Below are 18,664 nucleotides of genomic sequence, written 5' to 3'. Positions count from 1 at the left end.
CACCACCGCAGCGGTCATATCATTCTTCATCACGGAATCCCCAACGGTAAGAGGACCAGTAGGGGAGACGAAGGATGGGCGCCATATGTTGTCTGGAGAAGACGGGGCTGCCTCTTCAACAAGGTTCAAGTCAAAACGACGGTCGGAGGGGCCAGACATTTTCAAAGGTGTTGAAGAGAGAAGAGGTCGGACAAATCAAGATCTTAGAAGTGCAAGAATGAAGCTTCTACTGGTGGAGATTCAAGTGTGCTTTGGAACTTAATGCCAGCCCCTATAAAAATCTGCACTCGACGAAGCTTCAGAAATCGAAGAGGCGCCTGCTCAGAAATCGAAGAGGCGTTTGCTTTCTCAAAAGCTGGGCTGCTTAGAGATCACGAGGGTTGATCTCAGAAATCGAAGAGGCGTTTGCTTTCTCAAAAGTTGGGCTGCTCAAAGACCACGAAGGCCGATCTCAAAAATCGAAGAGGCGCTCGCTTTCTCAAAAGCTGGGCTCCCCAGAGACCACGAGGGCCGATCTCAGAAATCGAAGAGGCACCTACTTTTCCAGCCTTTTCCAGCCTTGTCAGCACCTGTCACACGCACACTCAGTTTTGCGGATATTATGGGCATTCTGTCAAAGACTTCTGGGGAAGTAGAAAACACATGAATCTTACTGTTCAATCACCCACTTCCCACACGCAACAATAGCTCATGGGTACCACAGATAACTTTGCCAAAGTTCTCTGCCAAAGTTGAGCACGTGAAGCTTGCAGCTCCCACTACATCGCTCTGACCAAGAAGGGTAAAAGAATAGCAAAGAAACAGCACTAACAAAGTTTAGACCCATAAATTTTGAAGGTCTAGCTACCATATTATTACCCACAAGGGTAAAGGAACAGTACCACTGCTGGATAATTGGAAAGTCCTTGTGTGTCAACCTCTGTGCTTCGTGGCAAGGTAGACTAGCAAACATGCCCAACCTTTACTCACATTCGAGAAAACACTCCCAATAAGATTGCTTGCTCCAAAATCGAAGAGGCACCGTCCTCTGAATCTCGAGAGCCAGACTCCCAACATGACTACTTTCTTAAAAATCGAAGAGAGGGTAAAGGAACAGTACCATTGCTGGATAATTGGAAAGTCCCTGTGTGTCAACCTCTGTGCTTCGTGGCAAGGTAGACTAGCAAACATGCCCAACCTTTACTCACATTCGAGAAAACACTCCCAACAAGATTGCTTGCTCCAAAATCGAAGAGGCACCGCCCTCCGAATCTCGAGAGCCAGACTCCCAACATGATTACTTTCTCAAAAATCGAAGAGACACTGCTCCCCGAATCTCGAGAGCCAGACCCCCAGCATGATTGCTTTCTCAAAAATCGATGAGGCATCGTTTTCCGAATCAATCGAAGAGGCGCTCGCTTTCTCAAAAGCTGGGCTGCTCAGAGACCACGAGGGCCGATCTCAGAAATCGAAGAGGCACCTACTTTTCTAGCCTTGTCAGCACCTGTCACACGCACACTCAGCTTTGCAGAAATTATGGGCATTCTGTCAAAGACTTCTGGTGAAGTAGAAAGCACATGAATCTTACTGTTCAATCACCCACTTCCCACACGCAACAATAGCTCATGGGTACCACAAATAACTTTGCCAAAGTTCTCTGCCAAAGTTGAGCACGTGAAGCTTGCAGCTCCCACTACATCGCTCTGACCAAGAAAGGTAAAAGAATAGCAAAGAAACAGCACTAATAAAAGTTTAGACACATAAATTTTGAAGGTCTAGCTACCATATTATTACCCACAACTGTAAAGGAACAGTACCACTGCTGGATAATTGGAAAGTCCCTGTGTGTCAACCTCTGTGCTTCGTGGCAAGGTAGACTAGCAAACATGCCCAACCTTTACTCACATTCGAGAAAACACTCCCAATAAGATTGCTTGCTCCAAAATCGAAGAGGCACCGTCCTCCGAATCTCGAGAGCCAGACTCCCAACATGACTACTTTCTCAAAATCGAAGAAAGGGTAAAGGAACAGTACCATTGCTGGATAATTGGAAAGTCCCTGTGTGTCAACCTTTGTGCTTCGTGGCAAGGTAGACTAGCAAACATGCCCAACCTTTACTCACATTCGAGACAACACTCCCAACAAGATTGCTTGCTCCAAAATCGAAGAGGCACCGCCCTCCGAATCTCGAGAGCCAGACTCCCAACATGATTACTTCCTCAAAAATCGAAGAGACACTGCTCTCCGAATCTCGAGAGTCATACCCCCAGCATGATTGCTTTCTCAAAAATCGAAGAGGCATCGTTCTCCGAATCTCGAGAGCCAGATACCACAGACCACTTTTTCAAAGTGCTCTGACAGAGTTAAAACATGTGAAACTGGCAGCTCCCACTACCGTGCTATGACCAAGCAGGGTAAAGGAATAGCATTACTACTTGTTGTTAGGGAGACTCCTATATATGTCGACCTCCATCCCCAACGGACAGGCAGACCTGCAAAAATGCTCAACCCTTCATCATATCTGAGAGGGCACTCCCAACGAAGCCTTTCGAAATATTCAGCTTTCTTTCCCCCCGATAATACCTCTGCAAACAAGCTATACTAGAGCAAGAATATCTCATATCATCAGGGTTAAAAGCAAGAGTATCCCATATCATGCTTTTTCCCTGTCTTTTCTTTTGGCCTTGTTTTTACCTGCAAGTCAAGGAGAAAGAGCAATCAGTCAGCACTTGGAATCAAGCTTCCAGCCAGGAACTGACTGCCTGGAACCCCTTACCTGATTACTTACCTGGCATTGCTCTCGAGTACTCATCTTCAACATCTTATGTTTCCAGGGAAGATTCCGCATCTGCTTGAGGAACAGATAGGGCAAGTGCGAAGGATACAAGGAAGCATGTGGAGACAAGTGTAACAGCACACGTGCCGATACATTCATTACTCTGTCAAAAGCAAAAGTATCCCATATCAGCAGGGTGGAACGTACTCTAGATTTGATGGACTTGTTTTGACCCTCAAATTCTTCAGTCGGCCTTATACTCTGGAGGAAACCAGAAAACCCTCCAGCTCAGTTCAAGAATAAGCCTGTGGAAAGTTACTTCTTCAAAAGCAAAAGTATCTCATATCATCTCTTCTCATTTTTCTTCTCTTTATCCTTCATGCTGCTGCAAGATGGGGAGAAGGTGAACAATCAGTCGGAGCTCTGATTGCTTACCTTGTCTGTCACCTCTTTCAGCAAACCCCCTAGCTCGGCGACTTGGGGGACTCCTACTACATGGTTTGTATCGCGCTTGACCAAGCCTGAAACTACAAGTAAGCTTCAAGTGAAATTGATACATTACCTTGTGCATCTCCACCAGTTAAAGATACCACCCCTGGATGGAGGAAGAGTACTTCCAAAGAAGATGCCACATCTACCTATGAGACAGATAAGGCAAGTCAAGACGACACCACACTCCGATACTTAGAAGTTTCGTGATTACGAGATCATTCTCCCACAATATTTCCTAATGTCATTTGTACTAAATCATTCACTTGTACTCACTAAATGAGAGCTTGAACCTATGTACTTGTGTAAACCCTTCACAATTAATGAGAACTCTTCTATTCCGTGGACGTAGCCAATCTGGGTGAACCACGTACATCTTGTGTTTGCTTTCCTATCTCTATCCATTTATATACTTATCCACACTAATGACCGAAGCAATCTAGCGAAGATCACAAAAAGCGATCGTTTTCGCTACCTAGGATCTATCTTGCAAGAGAACGGAGAATTAGATGGAGATCTCAACCATAGAATACGAGCTGGATGGAAAGAGTGCATCCGGCGTGTTGTGTGACCGTCGTAGGCCACTGAAGCTCAAGGGAAAATTTTATAGGACGGCAATAAGGCTAGCGATGTTGTATGGCACAGAATGTTGGGTGGTGAAGCATCAACACGTACACAAAATGGGTGTAGCGGAGATGAGGATGCTTCGTGGGATGTGTGGGCACACGAGAAAGGATAAGATTGGGAATGAGGATATCCGAGGTAAAGTAGGAGTAGCCGAAATTGTAGGAAATATGAGAGAAAATCGGCTCCGGTGATTTTGAACATGTGCAAAGAAGGCCGACTGACGCTCCGGTTCGAAGATGTGACTACGGGACAGAGGTTCAGGGCCGAAGGGGTAGAGGAAGACCTAGGACAACTTTGGAAGAGACTCTAAGAAAAGACTTAGAGTACTTGGATCTAACGGAGGACATGACACAAAACCGAGCGCAATGGCGTTCTAGGATTCATATAGCCGACCCCACTTAGTGGGAAAATGCTTTGTTGTTGTTGTTGTTGTTGTTGTAATATGAGGGTGGATCCATGTGCACTCATAGAATTAATTGTAAGTTAATATGAGGGTGGATCCATTGGCCATTTTGATTTTGATAATGCATTTTTGCTTGCCATACACAATTAATTACTTAATTTGTCTTGGGATTTTTTTTAATCAAACGATAGTCTATATTAAATTCATTTAAACTATGAATTGGGGATTCAAACTCTATGTTGGCAATTTGCCAATGAGTTGATTCTGCTTCGTGGGTATTTGTTTTTTGTCTGCTCGCGTCCACAGCTTCTTGGTTAAGAATGTTTTTTTGAATTCCGCTTCCCTAAAAATATAACGGACCCGTAAATAGGACACTCAGAACTAAAAGGTAAGCCAGCGCCAAAGAGATTTGATTTATTGATCACAAGTGATAAAATGCCACGTGTCAGTCCGAAAACGATTAGGGAAAAATCCAGGATTTGTGCACCACAAAATACTCAAAATCCCAGAAGGACCGAGAACCTCAACTTGTACAGCATTCGCTTGCCAAATGCACAAAGGTTGTTAATCAAAACACTTTGTATTGGTCTTTCCAGAAAACTTTTAAGGGGAGTCTGAAATTCTCACTCGTCTTGTGCTTCAAAAGTGGTGGAGGAAATGAGAACAGCCTCACTTACCGGTTGGAGCTTCTCCTGGACGCATCAGCGGCAAGCAATTCCTTCCCACAATTTGGTTGTTCAGTCTTCATTGGAGCATGGAAATTGCAGGACAAAAGTTGGCTCAAGTTCGACAGAGAGTGGCTTGGTTGATGGAGAAGCTGAGAATTTCTCCGGGATTTTGAAGAGACGATCAGTGTTGCTTTCTGCAGGAGCTTCTTTGTTTTCTTCTCAAGTGTTGGGTTTTCCGAGAGAGGTATTGGCAGTGGTGAAACAAGGTCTTCTAGCCGGCCGGATTCCCGGTCTGTCCGAACCGGATGAACAAGGTTGGTATCCTTCATCTTACACTGCTCGTAGCAAGTTAGCAGCAAACAATAGTTAAGAGAAATAAGGAAAAACTATATATAATGTAGAAAACTGATTTCAGCACGCTCCTGTTTATTTCTAGCCTTCGGATTGAATGAACTAAAAGAGAATCAAGGACAAAAATAAATAGGGTGTGCAGAAGGAGAAAAAGAGTGCGGAAATCATTTACCTATTGTAAATATTCTCTTTCAAAATCTACACATTTTAGTTGTACTATGAGATATTGTGTTATCCTCTGCTGCTTTTGATTAAAAAAAAAAAAATTATATCGTGTTATCCAGACAGTATTTGGACCATATATCACGTTTCACAAATACTATGAATATTTGCATACATTTGAGCATAATCCATTATCCATATGCATAGACTGTCCCTTTTGAAAATTAAAAGTTCACAAGGCCAAAGGAATTGGTATTTCAAGACAAAAATTGCTTTTATCTGCCTTTGATTATATGTAAATGGTCTCATTCACTGGTAAGTATATGCTTAGACAGGTTGGAGGACATACCAAAGACCAGATGAGAAGTCCGGAGGGCATGGCGTTGGTTGGAGCCCTATCATCCCTTATCGCTTTTCAGTTCCTCAAGATTGGGAAGAGGTAATAATCAAATCTGTTAAAGCCAAGAGCTTGTGTTGTACATGATATTGGTGTTGCTAAAGAACATGAAAGATTTAAAATTGAGTTATCCTTTCTTGCATCTTCTCCTTCAAGAAATCATGTTTTACCTTCTGTCTGAGAACTGCCTCAATTTTCCATATTTGTCTTCTTTTCCATGCAACAGGTTCCAGTATCAATAGCGGATCTAGGCGGTACAGAGATCGATTTGAGATTTGGTAGCCCAAAGGAGGGACGCATTTCTGTCATTGTCGCTCCTGTTCTGAGATTTGCAGATAGTGAGTCTTGATATAAATCAAGATTTTTCCTTTTATTTCTGCAACATGACAGAAAAACTCAGATGCCAGTGCAGTTATATTAGCTGGGTCAATCTTTAACATGAAATTTAAACTCGTGTTGTGACTCACAGATTTAGATGGAGATGCCACAATTGAGAAAATTGGACGTCCAGAGACGGTAATCAATGCGTTTGGACCCGAAGTTATTGGCGAAAATGTTGAAGGAAAGGTTATGAGCATAACTGTTGTACAAGACTCTGGAAGAACATATTACCAGTATGAGTTGGAGCCACCTCATGCTCTGATAACAGCAACTGCAGCTGGGAACCGCCTGTACTTGTTTAGCGTAACTGGAAGTGGTACGGATACTTTTTCTACTTTGACATGCTTCTTATTATGAAAAAAAAAATGATTCAATAGCCATACCTGAAGACATAATAAATGCATACTTGCTTTGGATTTTGTAGGTCTTCAATGGAAGAGGCATTACAAGGACTTGAAGAAAATAGCCGACTCCTTCCGTGTCGTCTAAGTGATTTTTTGTAATCTGAGGTAGCATAAAGATAAAATCCTTCATTTTGATTTTCATAAGGGGAAAAAGAAGGAAAGTCTGTGCAGTATAGATGAGTTCTTTGTCACGACAATTGGCAAAATTGTGTTGAATGTGCAGAATACATTGTTGCTAAAATCTCTTTGAAGATCCATTGCTCTGATTTCATGTTCAGAAGTAGATACAAGCTGCCACTCCAGTTTTATTCAATGCCTAAACCGACCATTTCCGTTATCCATCGCTGTGATTTCATGTTCAGACGTAAATACTCCTCTGATTTTACGGATAAGCCTGACATTCTGCTCCCAATCAATTCTTTGCTCAGTATAAGGTTGTTTGAAAAAAGGTGTTTGAATTCGTTGAAAGAAATCATCTGCGGGATCGCCAGAACTAAGCTTCCTTTCAAACACTATGTTGGCATGCAGTAACTAAGGCGGAAGCTACCACCATGTCTTAAGCTGCTGCTCTTCCACAGAGCAATGGTTTACCTAGAAGTACCATATACACGTTATGTGCCACTGGGCACAAATGAACTGCGAGCCGGTGTCTTTTCAAAGCCTTCACTTATCATGTCAATCCTCGTCCGTTCAGCTTTCTCCCATCTATCACAGGCAGCATATATATTTGACAGAAGCACATAATGTGAATTATCACCTGACCCAACGTTTGAATTGAGGGTGCTAATATCCTTCACTACCTTTTCCGTCATCTCCATATCCATATAAATCCGGCATGCTCCAAGCATAGCCCCCCAAACCATGTCGTTTGGTTTGATTGGCATTCTCTTGATTAAAGCATAAGCCTCTCTTAATCTTCCTGCCCGTCCATAAAGGTCAACCACGCATCCAAAATGCTTAATCCCCGCTACCAAACCATAGTCCTCCATCTTGGAGAAAATTTGTATGCCTTCATCCACAAAACCCCCGTGTGCACAAGCCGACAGAACAGAAATAAAGGTTATATCATCAGGCCTTTCATTTGAATCTTCCATTCTTCCAAATAATTCAAGAGCCTCTTTGCACTGTCCGTGAATGGCCAGTCCCAAAATCATAGCATTCCAACAAACAGTGTTCCTCTCAGTCATCCCCTCAAAGATCAACCTAGCATTCATCAAATCGCCACATTTTGCGTACATGTCTACAAGTGCATTCAGAACAATCTGACTAAGCTTTATCCTTCTATGGCCTAACATACTATGTATATCCTTGCCAATGTCCAACAGCCCAGACTGAGCACAGGCAGATAAAACACTCACAAAAGTAAATTCATCTGGCTCAAAGCCTTCGGCTTGCATTTTGTGAAATGAGTTCAAAGCTTCTTCGCAAAATCCATTTTGCGCATAGCCAGATATCATCGAATTCCAGTTCACCAAGTTCCGGACTGGGATTCTGTCAAAGATGAACTTGGCTTCCTTAACATCACCTTTCTTGCAATACCCAGAAATCATCGATGACCACACAAAGAAATTACGCTGCAGCATTGCCCCAAAAACTTCCCTTGCCGCCTCCATCTGCCCATTGCTAGAATACCCATCAACCATTACAGTCCACACAACAACATTCTTCAACTCCTGCGGAACCTGATCAAAGAACCGCCTAGCACTAACAGTGTCTCCACTCCTCGCAAACCCGTCGATCATCTCAACCCAAGTCACAGATGTCCGCATAGACATCTTCTCAAACAAAAACAATGCAGATATTTTATCCCCACTTCTCAAGTACCCACCTATCATCGCATTCCATGTGACCACATTTCTCTCAGGCATATAATCAAACACTTTCCGGGACTCAAAAACTTGCCCGCATTTCGCATACATGTCAACCAATGACGTGCCAACCAAGACATCAGAATTCATACCAGACTTGATAGACTCGGCGTGCAATGCCTTCCCACGATTTACGCACGAAAGAGAAGCACAGGCCTTGAGAATCAAAGGAAGAACGCCTAAAATGTAGATTCCTTGACGCCGAATTCGGGTGTACACAAGAAGCGCTTTTGCGGGTGATCCTTGAGAGAGGTGATTCCTTATAATGTAAGACCAATTTGCAGGATTTGGTTTTTCCGTTGTTGTGCAGAAATCATGGATTTGTTTGAGGAACTTTGGATTTGAGGGGATTTGGTTTTGGTTGTTTTGAAGAGGGCAGTGGGGATTTCCATGTGGGATTTGTGACATAGTTTGTGATTCGAAGTGTTTTGTTTGTAGTTTCCACTTTCCCACTGGAATTTAAACGATGCGCAATTTGGACGGAGATTGGTTCTCTTTTCTCCGCCGTCATCCGCCGAAGAGGGATTTTTTAGGTAATCTCTCACTTGTTATTTAAACTTCACAAATAATTTAATTGTTCACTACGAATTTTTTATATTAAAAGAAAACCCCTTAAAACTTAAAAATCTCTCACTCAAATTCAATCGTAACTTAATGCAAATATGAATTGCATTTCCAATCCTCTCTATCAATTTTTTTTTCTTCTTAAAATTAAAAAACTTATAGTCACTTAGTACTACGGTTTAGTGGTATTGTTCTTCACTTATAAATGAGAAGTCTTAGGTTTAATTCTCGCCAAACACAAAATTGAACCACAATATTATGGCAAACTCGTTATAAAGCTTAGTGAACTCCTCTAGTAAATACTATCATTTGTTATAATAAAAAATAAAAAAATAAAAAAAACCAAAAAACTTGCTGGGGCTTCAAGAAGGAGGCAGGACTTTGTGGGCTGGAATATGTTATTGAGCCCTTGGGCCACAAGGCTTGTGGTGGGTTTATGTTGGACCAACCATTATTCTCTTTAGAGAGAGGGAGAGATTAACATACACTAGACCAATAGTAAATGACGTGGTATACATTGTTGTTTCGGTGGTGATCATCATGTTTAACCAAATTCAGTTACGTAATCTGTTCGCCTTCTAAACTTCCAAAATAGTGAATTGTCGTGGTCAAACCACTAGTTGATTCCTTTTTACAAAAAAAGTTATGTAATCTGTTGTTAGTGATGTGAAAGGAAAATTATGCTTAAATGTCAGCTGTCATCCGTCAAATTCCGTCGTGTATCTTATATGTGTCTATATTCATACAAATTAAAAAACAAGGTTTGTGAATTGTGTCTGCACTGCACCTCCTATATCTGTCTCAATCTTTATTCCCTTCCATTTTGTTTTTCCTACTTAAAATTTCTCAAAATTGTTCATTGTCAATTTACAGAACATTCGTGTTTATAATCAGAATGTTTATATTATAAATCACCCTATAAAGATCACATCTGCAAAAAATCAATTAAAACTAAGGTTGTTTAGTCATCAAATTGTTTAAAAACAAATTAACGGTATTGGTAAAAGCATTACGAACCGTCTATTTGCTACAATATATTGACTAGACAACCTTAGTTTTAATTTATTTTTTGCAGATATAATCTTTAAAATGTGATTTATAATATGAACGGTTTTAATCATAAACACAAAATTCTGTGATTAAAACACTAAAAATTTTGAGTAGGAGCTCCTACTCATCTTTGAATTCGCCTTCATTACAACAGGGCCATTAATGTTACTCAAAAACTTGCACAATTTTTAATACATACATGTAGGTCTAACATATAACAGTAGAACTCATATCTATAAGAAAATGCTTCACTAAAGTGTCAGCTTTACTTACTACATACATACATAGTGGGGATTTGGTGAATTATGATAAACATGTTATGCATGCTCTCTGCACGATATATAGCAACTAAACGATACCAATCAAAAGCATATATGTGATGAAGGAAATTGAAATAACCTTTGTAATACACACACACACACACATACACATGTTGAAAGGTTCCTCTACACACATGTTGAAAGGTTCCGAGTTCTGAGTATTTCTCAACCCGGTTATACATAAGGGGGGATGTACAAGAGCATGAGGTTCACATTATTTTATCCTTTATTACCTGCCATTTGAACAGAAAGCAAACCTACGTAACCATGACAAACTAACAGCGCCATTTGGTGGTGCTAGTTGAAGAAACAGCATATTGTATGACATAAGTTTGCCAAAAAATAGAAAAAATGTATTTGACGTCCATGTTTGAAACTTTCATGCAGTACTTACCTATCTCGTAGGGCACTGCGTACAGAACGGCTATATATTCAAATGAATGATCAACCAAAGATTCACCTTATTAATAACAACTAGTTGCGTCCATAACTTCGATTGCCGACGCAATGTTTATACAAATAAAAAATTGGAATTGTATTGGCCATGAAGCTTGTTTCATTCATTAATCCTCTATCCTATATATACAGGTTGGATGTCGACGATACACTGTGCTACACCTTAAAATCAGTGATGCAAGAGTCCTTCCCCTTTAGGGCAATGTAGCCTTCAACATATTTAATATCATAGACGCAACTATACTCCATGATTTGAACCTTGTCTGAGTCTCATCAATACTGAAATATATATGGTCCTACATGATAATTAAGGGGTTCCCTTTTTTTTCTTTCAAGAGAATTAGCATTCTTTGCATCTTTATATCAATATTTTCTTCCTAAATTATTGTTCTGAACTGTATGTAATCATTTGTAGCAAATAACAGGCAAAAGTTCTTGACCAGTGTATTGTTGAGGGGATTCCACTAGTGTTCAAAATCCAACATTTAATGAAAATTTTCGTGAAAGTTCACTTTTGCTCCAATTTGAACTTTAAAAAATATAAATATAAAAAGTGATGTAAAAAAATATAAAATGTCTTTGAAACATAACAACTAAACATAATATTCAACTTTCAACTTGATGGAGTAATTAGCTTTTTTGTTGGGTGTTAACAGAACCCTAGCTCAAATCTTTGAATTATATATGTACATATATCCACCTGGAACCAATTGACAGTAACCTTACAATAATGATATTTCCAAACTGAATATAATCATATCACTTGGATTGGATTTTCAACTGAAAACGAAAGGATATATATCAGCTCAGGTTATATGTTGTTTAATTCAAAGATTACAACTTTAATTAAGGGGCAACCCCTCTATATACACATGTATTTATGAGATTTGAAATTCTTTTTTTGTCAAACATAAAATTCATTGATAGAAAGAAGATGTTACATGAGATAAACATAAAAACAAGTTGCAATTAGGCCAAAAGGGCAAAGAAGCCCAAACAAAGTACATGATGACTCAATGAGACTTAGTCCTTTAACACAAGTCGTCACCGCCACGTCCACCGTGTACCCCGTCATTCCATCACTCGGGTCAGTGGATTCACCGTTAGCCCCAATGAGAACTTGAAACCTCTTGTAATAAAGTAAAAATGAATATTAGTAAGTGAAATAATATTGGGCCCCCAATATTTGATTGCTCAAGGTCCCTATGTTGGCGTATAATTTGTGTTAAATTGGGTGGTTGTGAGAATTTCTGATATGTTTCTTCTCCCTAGAGCGTACAAATATGTACTGCACAATGCCTTGTTGGGCAAGAACAGTAATAACTCCTAAACCTAATTAGAAATATATACAGCATAAAGCCTTGTAGAGTAAGAAAAGTAATAACTCCTAAACCTAGTTACAGTACGAGTCGGAAAACTATCGATATGGACGCTGTGTCATCTCGGTCATCCGGATTGAGGTCATCTTATGGGTTTGGGTCATCTTTTGGGGTAGTCATCATCTGGGTCGAGGTCTTATATTTTTCAAACCATAATTTCTGGGATGATGGTATTTTTCAGAGTTAGCTAGGGTTTCAAGCATAGCGAAAATCTTAGGATCTCTGTTCCAATACCATGTTAAAATAAGTGTTTGTAGAAATTCTCTGATATGTTCCTTCTACTTGAAAGAGGAAAATATGACTTACAAAGCCTTGTACAGTACGAAAGACAATAACTCATAAAATCCTTCGTAGTAGAGTACTAGAGTCTGCAGAGACTAGAGAGACACCATTCAATGTCGCAAGTCCAGGTACAAATATTCTATAATCCACTGGCAAAAGAAATATAACTTATCTTTAGATGGAGTACTGATGAGCCGACCCTAGTTGGAGGTTTACATTGTTGGAAATTTTGAATAGAAATTTCATTGTCCTACATTGGCCATTACCAAAAGGTTTCCTCACTTTATAAGGCTTTGTTCCTTATAGATAGTGATTGGAGTGATGGATCATGGAGAATGAAATTGGGCTCAACCTTGGAGTTGGGTTTTGAGGTATACTAATTAATTGATAATTAATTATCAAAAGATGGACCTTGGGGTTGGATTTCTGACACTACAGAATCCAAGTCAACAAGTGGCTATGTTTTTACCTTAGGAGGTGCAGCAATATCTTGAAAATCCTCTAAACATAAATGTATAGCTCCTTCCATCATGAAGTTAGAGTTTATAGCCTTAGACTTGGTTGGAGAAGAAGCCGAGTGGCTAAAACATTTTCTGGAGGATATTTGAGTGTGGCCAAAGCCTGTAACTGATATATATATATATATACATTGTGACAATATGACTGCGCAATCAAGGGCCAAAAGTCATGTTTACAATGGAAAGTCACAACACATCAGGCGTCGACATAATACTCTTAAGAAGTTGCTCTCCAATGGAATAATATACAATGATTATGTAAAATCAAAGGAAAATATAGTTGATCCTTTGACAAAAGGCCTACCAAGAGAGCAAATATTATTGGGAACTTTCATGAAAAGGGCTTGGGCTAAGTTTATTTTAATAAAAAACCATACTATAACTTTATTTAATTAAAAAGACTTAAATTTTAATGAAAAACCCTTAAATTTTAATAAAAAGGACAAAAGAACTTAAATTTTTATGAAAAAGATATCATTTTAATAAAAATGACAAAAAAATCTGATGCGCAGACTTACGGTACACTGTTTATAAAACTTACTACACTATTTATGAAACCTAGGACATTGTTTATGAAACTTACTACACTGTTTATGAAAACTTACAACATTGTTTATGAAACTTACAACACTGTTTATGAAAACTTATTACAAGGAGTGCCTTAAAAACCATGCATAAGCCATAGGAGAGACTGCTATAGATGGCTATGGCGAATTCATGCCCAATGGAGAAGAGGGCACCATCGAAGCCCTCAATGGCCTCACCTTTTTTATGGTGGATGTTCTTTTGTGTTGCACATCCTTAGTGGTGTTTGTTAGTGAAAATACTTGCATTCTGCTGATGAATGATTTCAGGTTTTACATAGAGCGGAAAGAGAGAGACGGCTGCTCTACTTCTTTCACCTATAAGACCAGCATTCAAGAATCCAGCTGATGCTGATTTAACGCAAAATGGAAGTCAGTTTACCTTTTTCTTGACTGCTCATGTGGCGACATTCGGCCAATTAGTTGGCTTCTCCTCTTCTGATACCGAAGCAGTAAGTTTTGAATCACTCGAAGAGTTGTGCGACCTCTATGAGCTTCGGAAACATCTTTCTCATCTTCCTGTGGTTGCTTGCCTCTTCGTCTTCTTCTACCTCCAATTCCCTTTGCTTTTTTGCTTCTCTACTGAAGCAGTAATTTAGTTCCAAGGACTGTTGTACGTCCTGGCTATACATTTTATTTAGTTGTTCCAATTAATTTATTCTGCTTTCAGGAGGTTTATAGGAATGCTGAAAGCCTACTCTCTGCTGCCTTCGCTGAGTGGGAAGTTATTCTTTGTACAACGACAAGCCTGGATCAAACTTTTATTATGTATTTTTTTTAATTTTTTTTTCTCTTGTCCTTATTATTAAATAAAGTTAGTAGGTAGATTTTGGTTAAAACTCAAAGTTTTGAAACCCTTTTCATTAGTTTTCCTAATATTATTTACATCGAAGGGTTCAATAGGCAAACTGGTTGAGTTTGATTCAAAGGTTGAACACATAACTTACCCATTCTTATGATAAAATGTGTGTTGTCTGTTGAGTTCGAGAAGTTATGTATTATACATTTAATAACATTAATATCTTGTTATCAAGAGGAATATGGTAGACTATTCTTAATTAATGTCACATATATAGGAGTAAATAGGACCGCATTTATGAGAATTGAAATGGCTAAATTCTCTAAAGCTCCTACGAAATCCGAGATTTGTTCAGGGCCAAAATGAACACAAACGTGTGGCAGACATGATATGTGTGTAGCATATTGTCTTGGTTTACTACTGTGGTGAACAGTTCAAGATCTTCCACATCCAATGCGTCACCAAGTAAACCTGATATGCTTTCACTAGGGTAAGTTTAAGTCCAAAAGACACTTCACCCTATGCATATCATGTATATTCTTTCTCAGTTTTAGGCAGCCTAGTCATACATTTCCATTTCCATTTGAATTCAAATGTGGGGTATTGTTGGAGTTTGAATGAAATTTCAACTCAAATGTAGGGTATTGTTGGAAATTTTGAGTAGAAATTTCATTGTCCCACATTGGCCATTACCAAAAGGTTTCCTCACTTTGTAAGGCTTTGTCCCTTATAGATAGTGATTGGAGTGATGGACCATGAAGAATGAAATTAGGCTCAACCTAGAGGTTGGGCTTTGGGGTGTACTAATTAATTTTCAAAAGATGGGCCTTGGGGTTGGATTTCTAACACTACAGAATCCAAGTCGATAAGTGACTATGTTTTTACCTTAGGAGGTGCAACAATATCTTGGAAATCCTCTAAAGAATGGAGTTAGAGTTTATAGCTTTAGACTTGGCTAGAGAAGAAGCCGAGTGGCTAAAATATTTTCTGAAGGAAATTCGAGTGTGGCCAAAGCCTGTAACTGCTATATGTATACATTGTGTCAGTATGGCCGCACAATCAAGAGCCAAAAGTCATGTATACAATGGAAAGTCACGACACATCATGCGTCGGCATAATACTCTTAAGAAGTTCCTCTCCAATGGAATAATATATGTGGATGCAAATTTCTTCTTCCTTGTTCTTGGACAAAATTGCACTTACAAAACAAACAACACCTTAGGTCAAGGCCAAGAGTCTCACGCGCCCACGATGAATGGGGGGGGCTTTTGCTGAAGAACCTCTTATGCCAAAGTTTGAATTTTGAGGGAAAAGTGTGTGGAGAATTTAGAGAATTTAGCAAGAGTGTAGAACATAGGTATTGGAGAAAATGAGGGTGTTTATATAGGGGCGTGGCTGGCCCCTTTAGGAGGATGGGGACCGGCCACTTGGATGGTTTTTTGGGTATGATTCATAATTTGTTAGCTAATTAATAAATTAATTGAGTAATAAATCAATTAATTAGCTAATTAATATAATTTGAAAGGAATGATTTGGGGATTACCTTGTGGAGAAGATTTGATGAGGATGGATGAAATAAGTTTTGAATAATTACCTATTTTGAGCACTTTTGACCTTGATTAAGTCATGATTGTCCACTGTTCGCGTGTAGGAGTTCCGGTATTCCTCGAGGGTAATTTTGTCTTTTTCACCCAAAAATCCACATGTCACCTCCATATTTTTCTTGATTAGTTTTTGCTCCACAATATCCATTGATTATGTAAAGTCAAAGGAAAATATAGCTGATCCTTTAACAAAAAGCCTACCAAGAGAACAAATATTATTTACATCAAGGGAAACCTAACCTAACTGATTAGAGATCCCATGGTCTAGGTTCAATAGGCAAACTGGTTGAGTTTGATTCAAATGTTGAACACACAACTTACCCATTCTTATGATAAAATGTGTGTTGTCTGTTGAGTTCGAGGGGTTATGTATTATACATTTAATGACATTAATATCTTGTTATCAAGAGAAATATGGAAAACTATTCTTAATTAATGTCACCTATATAGGAGTAAATGGGGCCGCATTTATGATAATTGAAATGGCTAAATTCTCTAAAGCTCCTACGTAATACGGGATCTGTTCAAGGCCAAAATGAACATAACTGTATGAATTGACGTGTGGCATACATGATATGTGTGTAACATATTCTCGGTTTACTACTTCGGTGAATAGTTCAAGATCTTCCACATCCACTGCATCACCAAGTAAACCAGATATTCTTTCACTAGAGTAAGTTCAAGTCCAAAAGACACTTCACCCGATGCATACCATGTCTATTCTCTGTCAGTTTTAGGCAGCCTAGTCATACATTTGCATTTCCATTTGCAATCAAATGTGGGGTATTGTTGGAGTTTGAATGAAATTTCAACTCAAATGTGGGGTATTGTTGGAAATTTTGAATAGAAATTTCATTGTCCCACATTAGCCAATACCAAAAAGTTTCCTCACTTTATAAGGCCTTATCCCTTATAGATAGTGATTGGAGTGATGAACCATGGAGAATGAAATTAGGCTCAACCTTGGGGTTGGGCTTTGGGGTGTACTAATTAATTGATAATTAATATATAATTAATAGGGCAAAAGACTGTTTACTACCCTCAAGTTTCATGATTTTCAACATTTAGTACATCAATTTTTTTTCATCCCAGAGTCATACCTAAAGTGTTAATTTTGGGACAGTCTCATACATCCGTTAGTCAAACTATTAGTTCTCCCGATAAGTGATGATGTGGCGCCCATGTGGACAATGACTGGGCGCCACGTGTCATTAAAAAATTTAAAATAATAATAAAAAAAAAACCCTTTTCCCCCTCTCCCCCCGCGCCCCAACCCTAGAAGAAGAAGGAGAAAAAAAAAACAATCTGCAACCCAAAAGAAGAAGGTGGGTCGCGTTCGCGGGGTGGGGGGAAAGCAGGTGGGTCACGAGGGGGACGAATTCCACAGATCCCGTTTGTCTTCCCCACCCTGACCCCCCTCCCTTCTCCCTCTGCACATCTGCACATCCGCACATTCATCCTTCCCTGGGCCTCCAATGGTGTTCTGCAACTCCTTAAACATCAGCGAATAGATCGACGACTGCCTCGCTAACGGCGGCTTATTCCCAAATCCCTTGAAGTTCATGTTGGTCCCCATTTCTCTGTGAAATCTGATCCAACAAACAGAGACCCCAAAAAAAATTCAAATTTTTACTTGTCTTTTCCTATGACTCAGAGCTTCCCTTCAGCTCACGGAACTCAACATTGTCAACTTTCACCCTAAAAAACTAAATCCTATCACAACAGCACCACATCAACCTTCTGGTATTTTTAAATAAAAATTGAAATTTTGAAATAAAATTAAAAGAAAACTGAAAAAAAAGAGAAGATGAAAGAAAAGGGTTGTTTGGCCGCGATTGGGACCGATATGCTCCCGGCCGGCCCACAAATGGTGCAGAACCAGGTTCAGATCATGGATCTGAGCTCTCCAGTAGGTGGTAATACCGATGTGTACGCCGAATCGTAGTTCTAGGTGTCGCCGGAGTCGATCTCCCTCTTGTTGCGTCGTTTTAGAGGAAGCAAGTGTAGATGGTATTTTTAACTCTTCAATATGCTGCCAAAGCTAGAGGATTTCAAAATCTTTATTTTGAATTTTAGATTGGAATTTCTTAACCATAACCACATATGTTTTCAAAAGAATTTTTTGTTCTTGAATCTCTGCAGCTAGGTGAGATTTATGTGGAAGAGAGGGTCGTCGTGCTTCCATCCGAGGACGAGGGACTTGTCGGGTTCCTGGAGCTCGACGGAGTGGACGGCGTTGAGTTCTTGGATGGTGAGGGGGTCGAGAGGGTGGTGGGGGGTGTCGAATCTGTGGTCTTTGAGGCGGCGCGTTAGTATAGGGGGTTTGGATTGGATGCGGTTTTTGGAAGAGCACCAGGCGAAGTTTGGATGTGTAGATGTGCAGAGGGAGAAGGGATAGGGGTTGGGGTGGGGAAGACAAAGGGGATCTGGGTTGCAGATTCTGGTTCTTTTTTTTTTTTTTTTTCTTCTTCTTCTTCTTCTGCTTCTCCTTCTTCCTTCTTCATTCTTCTTCTTCTTCTTCTTCTTCTTTTTCTTCTTCTTCTGGGTTGGTAGACGATTTTTCTTTTTCTTTTTTTTTTCCTCCTTCTTCTTCCTCTGGGTTG

At 39.6% G+C, this 18,664-nt stretch overlaps 2 protein-coding genes and 1 long non-coding RNA gene across 3 annotated transcripts; 1 reads left to right on the top strand and 2 right to left on the bottom strand.

The window, feature by feature from the left end:
• Window positions 1-4,693: 4,693 nt before the first annotated feature.
• LOC126623836 (psbP domain-containing protein 4, chloroplastic-like) lies at window positions 4,694-6,903 on the top strand. The gene is made up of 5 exons (XM_050292822.1): window positions 4,694-5,256; window positions 5,791-5,894; window positions 6,079-6,190; window positions 6,322-6,549; window positions 6,658-6,903. Exons 1-5 carry the CDS (start codon window positions 4,932-4,934, stop codon window positions 6,720-6,722), a joined length of 834 nt encoding a protein of 277 aa, XP_050148779.1. The 5' UTR covers window positions 4,694-4,931; the 3' UTR covers window positions 6,723-6,903.
• Window positions 5,054-5,949, bottom strand: LOC126623843 (uncharacterized). The gene is made up of 2 exons (XR_007623903.1): window positions 5,805-5,949; window positions 5,054-5,277 (listed from the first exon to the last, which is right to left on the bottom strand). It is a non-coding gene; the product is annotated as an uncharacterized LOC126623843 (long non-coding RNA).
• LOC126623829 (pentatricopeptide repeat-containing protein At3g21470) lies at window positions 6,751-9,091 on the bottom strand. Its single transcript, XM_050292804.1, has one exon. The coding sequence runs from the start codon at window positions 8,911-8,913 to the stop codon at window positions 7,249-7,251; it is 1,665 nt and encodes a 554-aa protein (XP_050148761.1). The 5' UTR covers window positions 8,914-9,091; the 3' UTR covers window positions 6,751-7,248.
• Window positions 9,092-18,664: the final 9,573 nt, after the last annotated feature.

The sequence above is a fragment of the Malus sylvestris genome, chromosome 5 (assembly GCF_916048215.2).
Source record: "Malus sylvestris chromosome 5, drMalSylv7.2, whole genome shotgun sequence".
Lineage (NCBI taxonomy): Eukaryota > Viridiplantae > Streptophyta > Magnoliopsida > Rosales > Rosaceae > Malus > Malus sylvestris.
Note: the sequence above shows the minus strand (reverse complement) of the source record. Positions and strands in the feature narration are given on the sequence as shown.